Source organism: Symphodus melops (genome assembly GCF_947650265.1).
Source record: "Symphodus melops genome assembly, chromosome: 7".
Classification (NCBI taxonomy): domain Eukaryota; kingdom Metazoa; phylum Chordata; class Actinopteri; order Labriformes; family Labridae; genus Symphodus; species Symphodus melops.
In genome coordinates, this window is record NC_136697.1 from 28,572,160 (window position 1) to 28,591,746 (window position 19,587).

General features: G+C 49.3%; 1 protein-coding gene across 1 annotated transcript; it reads right to left on the minus strand.

The window, feature by feature from the left end:
* Positions 1–8,167: 8,167 nt before the first annotated feature.
* lamc2 (laminin, gamma 2) lies at positions 8,168–18,905 on the minus strand. The gene is made up of 21 exons (XM_079349188.1): positions 18,746–18,905; positions 15,474–15,650; positions 15,272–15,389; positions 15,056–15,177; positions 14,834–14,965; positions 13,658–13,847; positions 13,171–13,283; positions 12,653–13,042; positions 12,314–12,547; positions 12,024–12,160; positions 11,775–11,931; positions 11,238–11,443; positions 11,071–11,150; positions 10,840–10,977; positions 10,595–10,739; positions 10,368–10,511; positions 10,024–10,138; positions 9,559–9,755; positions 9,248–9,406; positions 9,062–9,161; positions 8,168–8,760 (listed from the first exon to the last, which is right to left on the minus strand). Exons 1-21 carry the CDS (start codon positions 18,828–18,830, stop codon positions 8,507–8,509), a joined length of 3,393 nt encoding a protein of 1,130 aa, XP_079205314.1. The 5' UTR covers positions 18,831–18,905; the 3' UTR covers positions 8,168–8,506.
* Positions 18,906–19,587: the final 682 nt, after the last annotated feature.

Genomic DNA, 19,587 nt, shown 5'->3' on the forward strand with positions numbered 1-19,587 from the left:
TCTGACTGCTTGTCTTCATTGATGCTGACGGGACGATCGTGAGACCAGTGGATAAACACAGTTCTGCCCCCTAGTGTTTAAAATAAGTACTGCAGTCTAAACTCTAATCATCACAGAGAGCTGCCCCCTAGTGTTTAAAATAAGTACTGCAGTCTACACTCTAATCCTCACACAGAGCTGCCCCCTAGTGTTTAAAATGGGTACTGCAGTCTAAACTCTAATCATCACACAGAGCTGCCCCCTAGTGTTTAAAACAAGTACTGCAGTCTAAACTCTAATCATCACAGAGAGCTGCCCCCTAGTGTTTAAAATGAGTACTGCAGTCTAAACTCTAATCATCACAGAGAGCTGCCCCCTAGTGTTTAAAATGAGTACTGCAGTCTAAACTCTAATCATCACAGAGAGCTGTCTCCCCCCTCCTCTCTAGAGTGGATGCTCACACAGCCTTTGTGGTACGGCTGTGGATGTTAATGTTCCCTCTCCGAATCCAACAGGTTTAAAATTACTCCAAAAAATAAATGTGCAAGGAGAGCTCCTGACGCACCTGCACTGCTGGCTGCCGCAATGTGTGCAACAGGTGTTGCAGCGATGGAAGCGGGCAGTGGAACTGCTTCAGATAGAAGTGATTGTACCCGAGCTAAAAAGCCTCTGCATGTTTCTAATAAGCTCCAGCAGCAGAAAGCTGCTCAAACTAGGATCAATGTTGGAGATGAAACATGGAGAGAGGTTAGAACGCAGAAAGCTTTACAGACCCATGCAGAGCTGGCTAAACACTGAAGCTACAGTGTCCACCACATGCAGAGCTGGCTAAACACTGAAGCTACAGTGTCCACCACATGCAGAGCTGGCTAAACACTGAAGCTACAGTGTCCACCACATGCAGAGCTAGCTAAACACTGAAGCTACAGTGTCCACCACATGCAGAGCTGGCTAAACACTGAAGCTACAGTGTCCACCACATGCAGAGCTGGCTAAACACTGAAGCTACAGTGTCTCTACATGCAGAGCTGGCTAAACACTGAAGCTACAGTGTCCACCACATGCAGAGCTGGCTAAACACTGAAGCTACAGTGTCCACCACATGCAGAGCTGGCTAAACACTGAAGCTACAGTGTCCACCACATGCAGAGCTGGCTAAACACTGAAGCTACAGTGTCCACCACATGCAGAGCTGGCTAAACACTGAAGCTACAGTGTCCACCACATGCTGACCTCTAAAGAGTTCATGTTGGATCCTGAGCGTCATCATGCAGGTTGTAACTGTTTAAACGTTCATAGTGTGTCAGTGAAAGGTTGCAGGTGAGCAGCTGACTGGATGTGATGAAGGCAGGTGAACAGCTGACTGGATGTGATGAAGGTGAAGGTGAACAGCTGACTGGATGTGATGAAGGCAGGTGAACAGCTGACTGGATGTGATGAAGGCAGGTGAACAGCTGACTGGATGTGATGAAGGCAGGTGAACAGCTGACTGGATGTGATGAAGGCAGGTGAGCAGCTGACTGGATGTGATGAAGGCAGGTGAACAGCTGACTGGATGTGATGAAGGCAGGTGAACAGCTGACTGGATGTGATGAAGGCAGGTGAGCAGCTGACTGGATGTGATGAAGACAGGTGAACAGCTGACTGGATGTGATGAAGGCAGGTGAGCAGCTGACTGGATGTGATGAAGGCAGGTGAAGGTGAGCTCCTCTCTCTCTGCTGCTCGTCACACTGAAACACTGACCACAATCTGAAGTCACCAAAACAAACAGTAAATATGCCCGTCCAGCTAGCTAGCTTACCAAGCTAGCTAGCTGGACCCCCCTGGGCTCAGGTGTGTTTTTACCTCCTTGATGGTCGATGATGGAAATTCCCTCGTTGAAATGGACGCTCCAAAGTGACGCAAGTTGAAATTGACGAGAAATCGCAACGACGGAAATTCGGAAATCGCAACGAAGTCGGAAATGAAATCACATTCATCCTTCACACTCACACGCTTGTGTGACTCACCTGGTCTGAAGCGGGGATCGAACCCGGGTGTCCACGTTGCCAGGCGGAGTCCATCACCGCTCGGCCGTCTTCAGCGCTGAAATCTGAGGAGAACCGGAGCGAGGAAGAAGATGAGAGCCAAGCTGAACAAACTTTATTAACATCAATGAAGAGAAACAAAGATGGCCGACTTTATTTAACCAGATCATGTTCACACTGACACACCTTCAACCAGCACACACACAAACAACACACACACACACACACACACACACACACACACACACACACACACACACACACACACACACACACACACACACACACACACACACACACACACACACACACACACACACACACACACACACACACACACACACACACACACACACACCTACCTCTCTACACCTGGTTAGCTCAGCTGGGAGAGGATCAGGTTTTCAGTCTGAAGGTTGTGGGTTCAAATCCCCCTCAGTCATAGTCCACTTTGATACTGGTGTGTTTTAGTGACGAGCGGATCGATGAGTCGTTTAAAGACGCTCACAGCTGATTGGCTGCTGATTGTTTTACACTGATCAGCTGTGACTGAATCAACGACTGTCGTCCTCTGAAATATTTCAGGAGACTTTTAGGACTCAGACCCCTGAAGGGTTAGACTCTTTAAGGAAGTCCTGAACCCACAAGACGAATCCTGAATCCTCTCAGACCATCAGAAAGACTCCCTGCAGGTTTAGCTCAGTGTGTTGGAGGAGGGTTAGAGCTCTGAAGGTTGTGGGTTTGAATCCTTTTTGTTCTGATTTTGTTGTTTCACTTCAGCTCTTTGTCAGGTCAGAGATGATAGATAGTGTAGATAATGCACGAGTCTCTAACATGAACTCCAGATAATTAAAGGACCAATCAGAGAGCTGCACTCTTCCTCTGTGATCAATCAGCCAATCAGAGAGCTGCTCTCTTCCTGTGTGATCATGAAGGAAACCTGCTGTGTTGAAGCTTCTCTGACAACAATGCAGCAGCCAGTATGTCCTCCTTCTAACTTTAGATTCTGCTCCTGAATGCTCTGGATCTGATTGGACCAGAGAAGGTAGGCGGGGCTTTGAAGGCCGTTTTGGACGCCCCTGGGTTTGCCAGATATGAGAGCAGACCTCTCAGAGGTCAAAGTTTAGTTTAGTTAAGTTTATTAGTTTATTATTTTGTGGACAATCCCCTTTTACATTTAAAGGAGCAGCTTCAGCCTTTGTGGCTAATTTCCAGCTGTAGTCTCCGGCCAGTTGTGAATCGGCAACCTGAAGTGCAGAATTAAAGTGAAATGAAAAAATGTGAGAGACAGTGTGAGAGCTGCAGCACACGCTGATACGACTCATGAGCATTGTACAACAAGTAAAGCACAGCCTCATTTGCAGCTTAAATAACAAACATCCCCATCAGGATTTGAACCTGCTACCTCAGGATTACCTGACGTGCATTTTTACCAGCTGAGCTACAGAAGTGATGAAAACAATCACAATACAATCAGCAATATTACTTGCCTGAGGCTAATGGTAAAGAGTTATGAGTCTTAATCACAAAACTCTTGATGGCTGACCACATGGTGGCGCTATAGGATCATTTATACTGAGCAGACGACCAGTAACCATGTGGCCAGGTTTGAACGCCGTAGCACTTTTAGTTTTTGAGATATCAGCTTTCAAGACCTGCTCCAATAGATATTTAACATTTTTAAAGTTAATTTAAAGTCACTGAAACATAATTTAACTGTTGAGAGAAGCAAAAGCTCTCACAACACGCGACCAAGAGTCTGCGAGTTAGTGAGAAGCTTATGCCTTTTTCTCGGGAATTGAACCCAGTATCTTCGAGTTAGGTTTGCTTGCCATCGGGCTAAGCCTTTGCGCCACAGAAAAGTCAAAGACTTGCACTTTCACTACATGACGCTATGACATCACATGGCGCTTGCAGCTTAAAACTTCAAATTCTTCAAATTATCAACATTTTTATCATAAAATTCTGAAAATAATCATAACGTATCCTGATACTTTCCTGAGTGCTGTTGACAAGTTTGGTGAAGTTTGATCAAACATTTAGTGAAATACTAAATGATTAAAGTATCAATTACAGTAAAACGTTTATCGTTGTCACGGCCACCACCGTTTAACGTCAGAGCGCACATCTCCTCACCAAGCTCGACCATTTCCAGTTGGAACCATGTTTCTTGCACAAACCGTGTAGGAGGAGATACACGCCAAAAAACGGTGAAATAATAAGATATAACAGTAAAGAGCGAAGATAACATGAGTGTGAGCGCGATTTGAACCCACAACCTTCAGTTTGACAGCCTGATCCTCTCCCAGTTGAGCTAACCATGGATAGAGAGTGCACCATGATAACAGGTGTGTGTGTGTTTGTGTGTGTGTGTGTGTGTGCTGGTTGAAGGTGTGTCAGTGTGAACATGATTTGGTTAAATAAAGTCGGCCATCTTTGTTTCTCTTCATTGATGTTAATAAAGTTTGTTCAGCTTGGCTCTCATCTTCTTCCTCACTCCGGTTCTCCTCAGATTTCAGCGCTGAAGACAGCCGAGCGGTGATGGACTCCGCCTGGCAACGTGGACACCTGGGTTCGATCCCCGCCTCAGACCAGGTGAGTCACACAAGCGTGTGAGTGTGAAGGATGTGTGTGATTTCATTTCCGACTTCGTTGCGATTTCCGAATTTCCGTCGTTGCGATTTCTCGTCAATTTCAACTTGCGTCACTTTGGAGCGTCCATTTCAACGAGGGAATTTCCATCACCGACCATCAAGGAGGTAAAAACACACCTGAGCCCAGGGGGGTCCAGCATGCTAGCTTGGTAAGCTAGCTAGCTGGACGGGCATATTTACTGTTTGTTTTGGTGACTTCAGATTGTGGTCAGTGTTTCAGTGTGACGAGCAGCAGAGAGAGAGGAGCTCACCTTCACCTGCCTTCATCACATCCAGTCAGCTGTTCACCTGCCTTCATCACATCCAGTCAGCTGTTCACCTGCCTTCATCACATCCAGTCAGCTGTTCACCTGCCTTCATCACATCCAGTCAGCTGTTCACCTGCCTTCATCACATCCAGTCAGCTGTTCACCTGCCTTCATCACATCCAGTCAGCTGTTCACCTGCCTTCATCACATCCAGTCAGCTGTTCACCTGCCTTCATCACATCCAGTCAGCTGTTCACCTGCCTTCATCACATCCAGTCAGCTGCTCACCTGCCTTCATCACATCCAGTCAGCTGTTCACCTGCCTTCATCACATCCAGTCAGCTGTTCACCTGCCTTCATCACATCCAGTCAGCTGCTCACCTGCCTTCATCACATCCAGTCAGCTGCTCACCTGCCTTCATCACATCCAGTCAGCTGCTCACCTGCCTTCATCACATCCAGTCAGCTGTTCACCTGCCTTCATCACATCCAGTCAGCTGTTCACCTGCCTTCATCACATCCAGTCAGCTGTTCACCTGCCTTCATCACATCCAGTCAGCTGTTCACCTGCCTTCATCACATCCAGTCAGCTGTTCACCTGCCTTCATCACATCCAGTCAGCTGTTCACCTGCAACCTTTCACTGACACACTATGAACGTTTAAAAAGTTACAACCTGCATGATGACGCTAAAGATCCAACATGAACTCTTTAGAGGTCAGCATGTGGTGGACACTGTAGCTTCAGTGTTTAGCCAGCTCAGCATGTGGTGGACACTGTAGCTTCAGTGTTTAGCCAGCTCAGCATGTGGTGGACACTGTAGCTTCAGTGTTTAGCCAGCTCTGCATGTAGAGACACTGTAGCTTCAGTGTTTAGCCAGCTCTGCATGTGGTGGACACTGTAGCTTCAGTGTTTAGCCAGCTCTGCATGTGGTGGACACTGTAGCTTCAGTGTTTAGCCAGCTCTGCATGTGGTGGACACTGTAGCTTCAGTGTTTAGCCAGCTCTGCATGTGGTGGACACTGTAGCTTCAGTGTTTAGCCAGCTCTGGATGTGGTGGACACTGTAGCTTCAGTGTTTAGCCAGCTCTGCATGTGGTGGACACTGTAGCTTCAGTGTTTAGCCAGCTCTGCATGTGGTGGACACTGTAGCTTCAGTGTTTAGCCAGCTCTGCATGGGTCTGTAAAGCTTTCTGCGTTCTAACCTCTCTCCATGTTTCATCTCCAACATTGATCCTAGTTTGAGCAGCTTTCTGCTGCTGGAGCTTATTAGAAACATGCAGAGGCTTTTTAGCTCGGGTACAATCACTTCTATCTGAAGCAGTTCCACTGCCCGCTTCCATCGCTGCAACACCTGTTCACCTGATAACTGCTCTCATATCTGAGCGTGATGATGAGGAAAGTAGCTGCCTTCTGACTGTGGTTAATGGATGACTAAAGGAGATTTTGTGGACATTGGAATTGCTATTTGATGATGACAAAATGTGGGGGAGTTTTCTGAGACTCAGCAGCAGTGTATTTGTCGAGTGTTTCTTCTTCATGTGTTGCTGTTCGCTCTTCTTACACTGCATGCTTTGATAGTTTCGTTCTGGCATGAACTTTTATCCACTCGGTAGAGAACTGTTGTGAATGTGTTTGCAGAAAGAGAAACGACACAAGAAGGGAATGATATAAATGGATTAATGTTAATAAACTAAAGAGTGGTGAGCTTCGTCATCCAGGTCCGTCCATCTTCTGTTCACTCTGCAAATGTACAGATCTGTACCTGAACGCCTCACAATGTCACATGTTCATGTATTTCCTGTGTATGTGTATGTGTGTGTGTGTGTGTGTGTGTGTGTGTGTGTGTGTGTTTTCAGGTCTGCATGCCCTTCCCTCAGTGTTTCCCACTCTGCTGATTACCTGATATGTCTCTCCTGTCTTGTTAACTCCGCCCCCTGTTCAGTATATAGTGTCTGTGTTTCCCCTCATTCTGTGCCAGTTCATCTTGTCTTTTTGTAGCAGCGTTACCAGCAGTATTTCTGTTTAGCCCTCCTGTTCTGTTTGTTCTCAGCCTTGGACTGACTGTCTCCCGTGTTCTGAACCCGGCCTGCATTAAAGGGATTTTTGAAACTGCCTTTACCCTCGAGTCGTGCGTTTGGGTCTCCTCCTCTGTTCGTGACATAAACTGTAATGCATGTGAGTGTGATTACAGATCAGTTTGATTCAATATTTCGGATTATTATTAAACTTCATTTATGTGACTCATCTTTGAAACACGAGAATAAGAAGTTTGAAGAGTTGGACCAATGAGGTGAAGTGTTGATCCTAAGCTCCCTGACTCTCTGGGCCCCTCGTATCTCACGGGGCCGAGTACACCCGAGCCCTTCCAGAGAGGGGGCGTGGTCAGACACAGCTCATTTACATATTTAAAGCTACAGACACAGAAACAGCCTGTTCTGAGCAGGGCTGAAATAGAGGGGTTTATAGACATGATCAAATACAGGATCAGAGTGGATTTACAACAACACACTTCACACACATGATGAAGAGGAGCGAGGACACTGATTTCACCTGAAGAAGAGGAGGAGGTCATGTGACCTTTAAGATCCTACTTCCCTGCATCCTTACACACGCGTTATTATATATTTAATATTTACAGTCTCCTGTAGACTCACAGCTGTCTATACATATAAATATAATATATAAATATAATGAGAGTGACGACACTGAGACGTGAATCAGAAGTGAAAAAAGTGCAGCAGGTTTTTATTTCAAAGCAGTTCTTACACATCAATCTGTCTGCTGGTCGGCCACATGGACGTCTGTACAGTTATAAATATAATACTTATAAATCACATCATCATCACAACAAAACAACAAGCACAGTGCCTTACACACAGCATCCATGTGAACAGCAGGTCAACATCTGAGAAGAGATCCTGGAAGAGTCAAATACCTGAGAGGGTTATGATGAGGTTTCTTAAAGAGACAGTGTTAGCGGTGAATCTGTGCAACCATGCAAAACCACAACAACAACAACAACACGTGGTGTCAGCGCGTCTGATCGGCAGCACAGACAGAGAGATGAGGTTTCATCACATCTCAGGACTGAACGACTCGATGACTTTTCAGACGCCTTCGACTCGGCACGCGGGGCAGCAAGCGAGCCTCAGGAGGTCACACTGATACCGTCAGGGGAACGTTGGGTTTGAATTTGGCACAAAGACTAAAGAAGCTGTGACCTCAGAGGGTTAAAGGATGTCAGTGTTTACTGGTTAATTGGGATTAATCGTCTTTATTTAGAGACAGGAAATGGAAAGAGTCAGAGACCAGGGAGAGAGTGGCGTACGCCGTATCGGATCTGAACTGGGTCGCCCGCCTGGAGGACCACAGCCTCATCCCATGGAGCGCCAAACCAACCAAATTCCACTATCTCTACAACAACGGCCAATAAATATCACATCTTCTTCCTGTCTGCTCGTTATAAACCTTATCGGACTATAAAAAAAGAACTACGAGTTTTAATGATGAGCTTCTGCTCCCTGATGAAACAGAAGGATCGGCTCTCTGTGGATATGCGTTATGGACATCGGGAGATCTACGTGTCTCTGGGGGTCCTTAGGCCTCCTCAGTGGGGGGGTTGTTGTAGCAGCCTCTGGGGATGGAGCTCCAGATGTCCTCCAGGTTGCTGATGTCTCTCAGGATCGTGTCAATGTCCTGGTCGATGTCGGTAAGACGGCGTCTGTACGCGGCCTCCTTGTCCTCCATGTCCCTGAGCCGAGGCCTCAGGCTGTCATCCATGTCCCTCTGAGCGGCGTCCAGCGAGTCCTTCAGCTGCTTCAGCTTCGTCTCGTCCACGGTGCCGGTCTGGTCTACAGAGGACAGAACAGAGAGAGACGAGATGTTTAGACATGCAAGAACTTTCCAACAAGGCAACACGTGGTGTAAAGTAGCAGCTAACAATTATACACAGTTTGAAGCTCCGCCCCCTCCCCTGTCTCCCACAAACATTTTAATGGAGAGCTAGCAGGAAAAAGCCAGGTTAAAAAACTGGGCTTTGCTTCCTGGACGCGCTCCCCGCCAGCCTTTATCGAGCGGCGCTCAATCAATAAACACAAACGTTATCCTCCAACATGACGGAGCGCTCCGCCGTCCTCCGACCTCGTTACTCACTTGAGTTAGCCAGCATTTCGTTGACTTCCCTCAGAGCGTCTCTCACTGCGTCCTTGGTCTGTTTGGCGTTGTTGAAAGCTGCTAATGCTCCGGCAGCGGCCTACGGAGACAACGTGTACAACACTTAGAGTTTCCGGCGCCGCAGGTTAAAACAAGCGGTGCATTCAGAGGGATAATTGAACTTACCAGGTTAGCGTCTTTGCCCAGCCCGCGGGCAGCGTTCAGCTCGTTGAGCAGGTCTCTCGATACGCCGTCAGCGTTCGCCTTCAGGTCTTTAGCGTCCTCGTTCAGTTTGGTGGCTCCGTTCAGCATGTCAGCGTAAGGCGGCAGAGTTCTGATTGTTCCCTGAGGATGAGAGAAGGAAACAGTCAGAAAAGACATCCAACGCCGCCGACTGTGACGACACGAACACACAATAAAAACTCGTAGGTTTGGACTTCCTTTCCTTCACATTTCAACGGTTTGACTGACTGTTCGGTTAGAGGTTTGTTTGTTACCTCCAGACCGTTGACCTTGTCCTCCAGCGCGCTGATGGTTCCCAGCGCTTGGTTGTAGCTGTCTCTCACGTCTCCCAGGACGGACAGCGTCTTCACGTTGTCCTTGACGGCGCCGTCGATGGTTCCTTTGATGCCGGGGAGACGACCGATGGCAGAGTTGGCCAGAGCTTTACTGCCTTCGATCTGCTGGTCAAATCCTGTGAAATAATGACCATGAGTAATCGATTGATCTACACCATTTTAAAACTTGTTTTCAATGCTTAGATTTATAAATAAGGAAACTGGGAATTCATACACCCCCCCCAATATATTTTTGCCCTCGCCACTGGAGAGGGGGCGGGGTTTGATAAGTTTGACTCCTCCTCAGATGTGTGATTTGTTTTGTCTTTTAAATGTTTGTAAAAACAATGACTCAGATGAAGATTTGTCGGTCTCTTCATGGTCACTGTGTCGGCGTGACTCTACCTCTCAGGGTGTTCAGGGCGCCGTCCAGCTCTTTGGATTTGGTGTCGATGCGTTTCAGAGCGCCCTCTGTGTCCGCCTTGGCGACGTTGACTCTGTTGAACAGCTTGTCGAACTCCTGCAGAGACAAACCATCCAGACATACAACAGTTTACTGTCAGTGGCTGTTTTCATTAGGAATGATGAGTCATCTCACAGTAAGGTTGGGTTAACTCATAACTTGCTCGCCCTTCTCAAGCTCCACCCTCTTGTCCATATATGGTCACATATGGCTTCAAAAACAAAGCCATATGTGACCTCCTTATGTACTTTATAAAGTGGGCTGGATTCCTGTGATCCTTCAGTACCTTCTGGGCGGTCTTGCCCTTGGCCAGCAAGTCCCCAGTTGCAATCTTGTCCTGCTGAACCGCGTCCTGCAGAGCCTCCAAACCCGGGATGTCCACCGCTTCCCTCAGACCGCCCAACCTGGAAACCATGGCGTCCACTCCCTCCTAAAGCGTGACAGGAGAACCCAGGGGGGTCAGGGACTCTTTCAGAATAAGAGCACGTGTGTTTCTCATGGTCGTGGATTTACCTTCAGGGATGTCGGGATGCCTCGCTCCATGTTGCTGATGTCTCTCAGCATGCCCGCCGCCATCTTGCTCTCATCTTTGGCATCGCTGCTCAGTCGGGTCGCCTGGTTCTCCAAACTCTTCACCTGTGCTGAGTTCTGATCGTACCTGCAGACACACAGAGGACTCCAGCTTTGAGTATCAGCACTGATTTATGAGATTAACAGAAAAAAGACCAGCTCCACTCAGGCAGACAGAAGTGACTCACTTAGTTTTCAGGTCTCCGATTAGCTCTTTGACTTTGTTCTCTTTGTTCACGAGAGTCCGGACCAGATTCAGACCGGTCTCTGAGTCACTCAGAGCGTCGTTGGCGGTTTTCTCCACAGAATCCGCCTTCGTCTTGTGGCTGCAGCAGAGACGCACAGGAAGTGGTTAGGACACAGACGAAGGTTCGCAGGTCAATGAATCGATCAGAATAAAATGATTGTGATATTCTTACATATCAGCCAGACTGGTGGCAGTGTTCACCAAAGAGGAGAGGAGGTTTGATCCCTGTGGAGCATCTCCGAGGGGAAACTCCTGACAGGAAGGAAGAGACAGAGCAGGTTATAAAACACATCTCAGGTATCAGAGTTTTTCTAACCTATCATAACGTTAATGTCTTACAACTGATCTGAGCTCGTTCTTGGCCTGGCCCAGTTTGCGTTTCATCTCCTCGATCAGCGCCTGAACCTCGTCCACTTTGTTCTTGTACGTCTGCTGCTGTTGTTTGATGTCGTCGGCCGCGTTGGCGATGTTTTGGATGTCCTGCCCCTCGGCAAGTTGACTCTTACTGATAGACGTCAGACGTTTCTGCAGGTTCTTCTCCAGCCCTATTGGACACACACGAGGTGTGATGTCATCAGTCCCATGCATTTAGTAAACAGTGAACGAGCAACAGGAAGTGGTGAAAAGACGTGTTCTCTGAACAGTGCAAAAAGCATCTTTTCATGGTGATTTATTGATTTAAATCTACAATCAGATCGACTGATTCATTTTAATACAAAACAAGTAACGTGGAGTCTGAGCTTCAAGCAATGGCTCCACCTAGTGTTTGATGTTGGAATTACAAATATATACAAAAATAAATCACACATAATCCCCCGGGGTTTCACAAAGAGGATTTCTTGACCCAACGCTTGAATCAATGACATCCCGTCTCACCTGCCATCAGCTCGGCGTCGCCCTCCAGGTCCTCCACCAGCTCCTCCGTGGCTCTCAGAGCGGCCTCCACCTCCCCACTGTTGGCTGGTCTCTCGCCCCCCTTCATGCCCGAGAACAGAGACTCCAGATCCTTCAGTTTGGCAGCGTATTTCCCCATCTGACACAGAGAGAAAACATCTGAAGTTGGTTTTGAACACTTATTGAGTAACTGTGAATGAGGTGTTGAAGGAGACGTTCCCTCAGCTGTACCTTTGTTTTGATCGGGCTGAAGCAGACGGGGCAGTTGGACCGGTGGCACCTGAGACCCTCGAAGCCAGTTTTACACCGACAGTGACCCAGGTCATCGCACTGTGTGGACTCTGAGCCCTGAAGGTCACAGTTACACGCTGGGCCCAAAAACAAGACGACAGACAAGAATGAAATTATTACAAAGTTTTTAACTTTTTGTTGATTCAGAACCTGAAACACGGACGAGGTTTCACATTTTGAGGGTTAGATTCCTTACTCCATAATGATGAGTTAAAAAACGTCGCTCTTACGTTTGCAGGCGTCGCTCACTTGGCTGTGGTAGTACCCTCGCTCGCACTCCTCGCAGCTCCGCCCCCTCGTGTTGTTCACACACTTCAGACACTCGCCGCTGCTGCGATCGCAGCTTCCCTCCACGCCGACGTCGATGTGGCCGTTGCACTGGCAGGGCCTGCAGGGTCGCTGCACGCCGCCGACCCCGGCAGGGTTACCGTAGAAACCTTCCTGACAGATGTCGCAGCGGAAGCCTGAGGAGAGATGATGGTTAGTTGTTAATAACGACATGATGAGCAGATTCATTGTTGGGTTTATCACGTGATGGTTTGAGGGGCCTTCAGGGTCCTGAGGCGTACCTGTGGTCCCAGTTGGGCAGCCGTCACATCGGGGCTGCGATGAACCAGCAGTCAGCGAGCAGGACACGCCGTCGGCACACGGACACTTCACACAGGTCCGGGGGTTCCAGGGGTCTCTGTAGAAGCCGTACGAGCAGCTCTCAGCGGGGGTCTCGTCGGCGGAGTAGCAGTCTCCGGTCAGAGGGTCACAGCTGCCTCCTCTGCAGCTGCACGGCTTACAGGCGCTAAACGCTCCGTCCGAAGGCGTGCTGCGTCTGAACCCGGCCGAGCAGCGCTCGCAGAAGTCCCCCTCGTACCCTTCAGGGCAGCTGCAGGTCTGAACCCAGCGGGCCGGGATGCCGTCTCCACGGCGAGCAGACATCAGCTTCACGTCGTCAATGTAGCCTCGTCCTGGAAGACAGAAAAGAAGGTGTTCATTGGAAATGCCCGGCGAGGATGTTTTAAATGTAGACTGCAGTACCCGTTTCAAACACCAGGTGTCAGAGTGACAGATTCATCCAGGGAAAGGAAACACTCACCGTTCTCTCCAAACGTGGCTCTGATCTTGATGGCGGTGACGTTCTGGAGGAGCGTCTGAAACTGGGTCGAGGAGATCTGAGGGCGCCACCTGCTGCCGGGCTGCTCGTCCAGCCTGCACACAAACATTTCTTAGCACACGTTCATCTGCTGCACGTCCTTTCAATGACTCTGTACTCCTGTTCTGGTACGTGAGGTGAAGCAGGCCGACATGTTTCAGACAGTTTGTCGGAGCTTCTCGTTCAGAGAGTTTGTTTGGACTTGTTCTGATTTATGAAAGACGGATTCCTGGACTCTGACATGCAGGTATGTGCACACCTGAGTGAAAGAATAATATTTGACTTGGAGAGATGATGAGGAGTGTCTGTAAACACAGCGTGACGTCATCCTCTGGTTCGTACTCGAGTCGTTTGAGGGATTATTGAAGAAGAACAAACTCCCCCTGCTGGTTGTTTGACAGAATGCAGCTGACGACACCTGTTTCCTCACCTGAAGCTGTATCTGATCTTCTGTCCACAGGGGACGATGGAGCGCAGGTCGCCCAGCGAGGCCGACACTCTGAGGCCGGAACCTTCCAGGATCACGTCGCTGGTGGACGGGTGGCGGACGCCGCGGTCCAGACGCAGCGAGAAGGAAAGGTTCTGACCGTAACTCAGCAACTGATTCCCCAGATAGGGAGCTGAAGGAGAGGAGAGAGGAGACACCCGGTCAGGAAGGAGGCGAGGAGAGGAGAGGAGGAAGGAGGTGAGGTAGGAAAGGAAAGGGGAGAGGAAAGGAGACGAGGTGAGGTAGGAAAGGAAAGGAAAGGGGAGAGGAAAGGAGGGGAGGAAGGAGGTGAGGTAGGAAAGGAAAGGGGAGAGGAAAGGAGGGGAGGAAGGAGGTGAGGTAGGAAAGGAAAGGGGAGAGGAAAGGAGAGGAGGTGAGGTAGGAAAGGAAAGGGGAGAGGAAGGGAGGGAGGAAGGAGGTGAGGTAGGAAAGGAAAGGGGAGAGGAAAGGAGAGGAGGAAGGAGGTTAGGTAGGAAAGGAAAGGGGAGAGGAAAGGAGGGAGGAAGGAGGTGAGGTAGGAAAGGAAAGGGGAGAGGAAAGGAGGGAGGAAGGAGGTGAGGTAGGAAAGGAAAGGGGAGAGGAAAGGAGAGGAGGAAGGAGGTGAGGTAGGAAAGGAAAGGGGAGAGGAAAGGAGGGAGGAAGGAGGTGAGGTAGGAAAGGAAAGGGGAGAGGAAAGGAGAGGAGGAAGGAGGTTAGGTAGGAAAGGAAAGGGGAGAGGAAAGGAGGGAGGAAGGAGGTTAGGTAGGAAAGGAAAGGGGAGAGGAAAGGAGGGAGGAAGGAGGTTAGGTAGGAAAGGAAAGGGGAGAGGAAAGGAGAGGAGGAAGGAGGTGAGGTAGGAAAGGAAAGGGGAGAGGAAAGGAGAGGAGGAAGGAGGTGAGGTAGGAAAGGAAAGGGGAGAGGAAAGGAGGGAGGAAGGAGGTGAGGTAGGAAAGGAAAGGGGAGAGGAAAGGAGAGGAGGAAGGAGGTGAGGTAGGAAAGGAAAGGGGAGAGGAAAGGAGAGGAGGAAGGAGGTGAGGTAGGAAAGGAAAGTGGAGAGGAAAGGAAAGGTGGCATTTAGGAGATGAAACAAGGGAAGAAATGATTGGTGCCAGAGAAAAAGGGGGCGGGGTCTGTTCTCACCTGGGGCGTACAGGTAGATGGGTAGGCTGTTTTTGGAGATCACCTCCAGGTCCTGGTGTGTCGGTGACCAGCGGAAGTGAACGTTGTCGGGGGTGTGGCCTTGAGCCGTCGCCGCCTTCCAACCATCCATACCTGCAAACACGACGCCGTCAGTCTTTTACTTTGAAATTCAACCCATTAACATCATGATCAGAGTCTTTTATTGTGAAGTCGGGAGGTTACCGGTGGAGAAGGTGGAGGTGATGTTGTGGGCGGAGTAACTGGACTGTGCTGAACACTTCGTGCTGTGGCCGTAGCAGAAACACGGCTGGGTCTGACTCCCAGAATCCTCTCTGGTCTGACGACTGGAAACCAGAACAGGAAGTCAAAGTTAAAGTATCAGAATAAAACTCATGATCAGTTTCAGTGCATCAATCATGACTCTGACTTGCGTCTCACCTTTGCTTGCAGCCGTTTGTTCCGATTGGTCCGTCCGGGCAGCGGTCGCATTTCTTTCCTGTGGCGCCATCTTTGCAGCTGCAGCGCCCCCTGCTGTCACACGTGTTACTGGCAGCGCCTTCAGAGAGAGAGAGAGAGGGAGGCGTTAACACGTGCAGCCTGACTGTCCCTTTAAGACAGGCGTGTAATCGTGTCCTCTCACCTGTGGGGTTGCAGCCGCAGGGCGTGCAGCTCAGTGCCGCCCCCTCCTGGTGGAAGCCGGCCTTGCAGCGCTCGCAGTGCCGTCCTTCAGTGTTTCCCTGGCAGTCGAGGCAGTGCAGCCCCCAGGCGTCCCGCAGGCAGTACCGAGACTTCCCATTGCAGTTGCAGCGTAGCGTCGCTGCGGGAGGAAACGAGGGAGGAAGGTTGAAACGAGAGGAGCGACAACGACTCTGCCACGGCCTGTTTACAGAGAGTGAAGCTCTTTGTGGTTCGCTCAGGGATCTCAGATCGAAGCCCTGCAGACAAATCCAAAGACTTCACCGAGTCCCACCCAAAGCAGCCGACGCCCAGAGGTGTGTCTGCGGCCAGCACACACACACACACACACACACACACACACACACACACACACACACACACACACACACACACACACAAAGAGAGAGCGCTCTGCAGCTCCATTCATCTCCTCTCAGAGTCTCAACAGGCTTCTGCATGTTGGAGCTGAGAGCAGATACACAAGAGATATCACACCCACTGAGCACACTGTTACCGTGACGACGGGAGAATGAAGGAGCCTGAATGTGATCTTTACCTGTAACACAGAGAAGCTTCTTATAACTGCACACACACACTCACACAGTGAGAGCAGAGCCACCACGCTCAGGGACCAAACCAGCAACCTCCCCACTGAGCGCTCGCCACTGGAGGCTGCTGCTGAGAGTCGAGCTCGGACAGCCGCTGTCGCCAACTCGCTTCGACGACGAAGAAGACGAAGACAAAGACGCGTCGTCCAAAAGTCTGTCGACCTGTGTCAGCGTCCAGGCGAGTTTAAGGCGTGTCTCTGTGGTGATCTACCCGAGTCCCCTGAGGAGGTGACGCATCATGACTCAGCGTCTGATAACAGGACGTTTACCAGCGTGCGTCTGTCTGAGGAGACATGAAAACACATGTGACCTCAGAGTGACACCAGCCTGCAAGACCTGAACCACCTTTATCCTGCCTTCAAAATAAAAGTCCTCAGACGGACACGGACTACAGACTCGTCCTGCTACGAGTCCACAAACTCATCAGGTCCATGAAGATCCTCAGATTGACTCAAAATGTTCGGCTGCTTCCTCTGCAGTAATTCAAGCTGCCTCATTGACCAATCAGGACCTTCCATTCACTGTGTATTCACCATGTTGTACTCACTGTAAGCACAGACAGCACGTCTGTTATTTACATGTTTATATACAGCACGGTTTGTTTTTCACACGCTGGGCTGCTCTGAGTCGTCATGGAAACACGTTCAGATATTTACTCTGCTCAACTGAGCTGAACTCTGACGTGTCATTTTACTACTTCCCACCCTGAGGGAGGGACAGCCGCACCCACACAGGTGAGGGGGGGGGGCTCAGCCTCACAGGTGAGGGGGGGAGGGGGCGCTCAGCCTCACCCACACAGGTGAGGGGGGGGGGGGGGGGCTCAGCCTCACCCACACAGGTGAGGGGGGGAGGGGGCGCTCAGCCTCACCCACACAGGTGAGGGGGGGGGGGGGGGGCTCAGCCTCACCCACACAGGTGAGGGGGGGCGCTCAGCCTCACCCACACAGGTGAGGGGGGGGGGGGGGGGCTCAGCCTCACCCACACAGGTGAGGGGGGGCGCTCAGCCTCACCCACACAGGTGAGGGGGGGGGGGGGGGGGCTCAGCCTCACCCACACAGGTGAGGGGGGGGGGGGGGGGGCGCTCAGCCTCACAGGTGAGATGAAGATTTCATCTTAATTCAGAATCTTTTCTGACATTTTGGATTAATCGAGACAAGAGAACTGATTAGACAGATAAAAATGTGATCAAAGGAGCTGCTTGTAAGGGAGGCAACTGCTCGGGGCCCCTGAGGGCTCACAAACTTAAACCAAAGCAGGGGCCCCTGTGGGCTTACAAACTTAAACCAAAGCAGGGGCCCCTGTGGGCTTACAAACTTAAACCAAAGCAGGGGCCCCTGTGGGCTCACAAACTTAAACCAAAGCAGGGGCCCCTGTGGGCTTACAAACTTAAACCAAAGCAGGGGCCCCTGTGGGCTTACAAACTTAAACCAAAGCAGGGGCCCCTGTGGGCTCACAAACTTAAACCAAAGCAGGGGCCCCTGAGGGCTCACAAACTTAAACCAAAGCAGGGGCCCCTGTGGGCTTACAAACTTAAACTAAAGCAGGGGCCCCTGTGGGCTCACAAACTTAAACCAAAGCAGGGGCCCCTGTGGGCTCACAAACTTAAACCAAAGCAGGGGCCCCTGTGGGCTTACAAACTTAAACCAAAGCAGGGGCCCCTGTGGGCTTACAAACTTAAACCAAAGCAGGGGCCCCTGTGGGCTCACAAACTTAAACCAAAGCAGGGGCCCCTGAGGGCTCACAAACTTAAACCAAAGCAGGGGCCCCTGTGGGCTCACAAACTTAAACCAAAGCAGGGGCACATGAAGAAGAAACAAAGACACATGAGGAGGAAACAAAGACACATGAAGAGGAAATAAAGACACATGAGGAGGAAACAAAGACACATGAAGAGGAAACAAAGACACATGAGGAGGAAACAAAGACACATGAGGAGGAAACAAAGACACATGAGGAGGAAACAAAGACACATGAAGAAGAAACAAAGACACATGAAGAGGAAACAAAGACACATGAAGAGGAAACAAAGACACATGAAGAAGAAACAAAGACACATGAAGAAGAAACAAAGACACATGAGGAGGAAACAAAGACACATGAAGAAGAAACACTGGCTGACAGGATGCTGATCAGAGTCACTGTATTTTCTGAAGAACTCGTTGAAGGTCTCAGACTTCACTTCTTGCATCTTGACTTTCTTATAACAATGAAATATCTCCTGTTAACTTGAACCTGGACATTTATTAAACAATCCCAAACATGGCGTCTCTTTCTCATTCTGAAATAATCTAAATAAATAAATTATTATATTATCTCAATAGTTCTCGATTACTGATTTACTGATTAATCCATAAATAGATGATAAATTCCACTTTTATTCCAGATTCTTGTATTTCTCTTATCGCTTCTTTTATTCTCCACATTTAGACTTTAATCTCTTTGTAATCTGCTACATGACCTCCCCCCTATTATCCCCTTTAATCTGTAAATATTAACTGTTGATTATCTTTAAATCCATCGTGTGTAATCTGGAGCTCGTAACATGGAGAGAAAGCAGTTTCCCCTGAGTGGGAGAAAGTGAAGCAGCAGCTTCAGAATAAAGCCGGTTAAACGCTCAGGTACTCACAGTAGTGTGTGTATGTGGCCTGGACGGCACACAGTGCAGCCAGGATCCCGCAGAGAGAAACCAAACAGCTGCTCCTGCTCATCATCGAGTCCGTAAAAAGTATTTGATAAAATCTGCTCCGAGTGAGAAAAAAATCAAATGTGCTGCAAACAGTCAGAGAGAGACGCTTTTATGTCCTCTGCTGCAGCAGGTCTGGACACGCTCGCATACTGAGACACACACTCACTGTGATTCACACACACACACAGTCAGAGGATATGACGGCAGCAGTGTGTGTGTGTGTTTGCAGGCACAGTTGGGCGTTGTTCTGCACAGTTCTCTGGGACTCTTCCATCATATTTACATTTTCAAACACAAAGACGTTTCACAAGACAGAAATAAAAAGTTCAGATCCTGAAGAGAACGCTGGCTCTGTTCATCGAGTGGAAAAGATCCTGTTGAACTCCGTCCTGAGTCAGAGTCTCGTCTGAGCAAAGATCAGACTGAACACATCATAAAACCTTATAAAACAGCCCGGTGCAGCTTTATCAGTCTTTATCTGGTGTTATGACACATCGAGAGGGGAAAGACAAACTCAAATAATCAATCAACGTTAAAGCAGATTCATAAATATAAACGCATACTCAATGTGAACAAACATCCACTCGTTTCCCCCGTGATGAAGAAAACATTCTGGTTGTTTTCTGCAGATCTCTGAAGGATCAATCATATATAAAGCACAATAACGCTCTGATCATGAAGGAAACCTGCTGTGTTGAAGCACCACATGCAGAGCTGGCTAAACACTGAAGCTACAGTGTCCACCACATGCAGAGCTGGCTAAACACTGAAGCTACAGTGTC

Excerpts from the sequence above, each read along its gene's own strand:
- lamc2 (XM_079349188.1), bottom strand. The coding sequence starts at position 18,830 with ATGATGAGCAGGAGCAGCTGTTTGGTTTCTCTCTGCGGGATCCTGGCT. Across the intron at positions 15,390-15,473 it reads CTGCGGCTGCAACCCCACAG|GCGCTGCCAGTAACACGTGT; the intron begins GTGAGAGGACAC and ends CTCTCTCTGAAG. Across the intron at positions 13,848-14,833 it reads CATCTACCTGTACGCCCCAG|CTCCCTATCTGGGGAATCAG; the intron begins GTGAGAACAGAC and ends CCTCTCCTTCAG.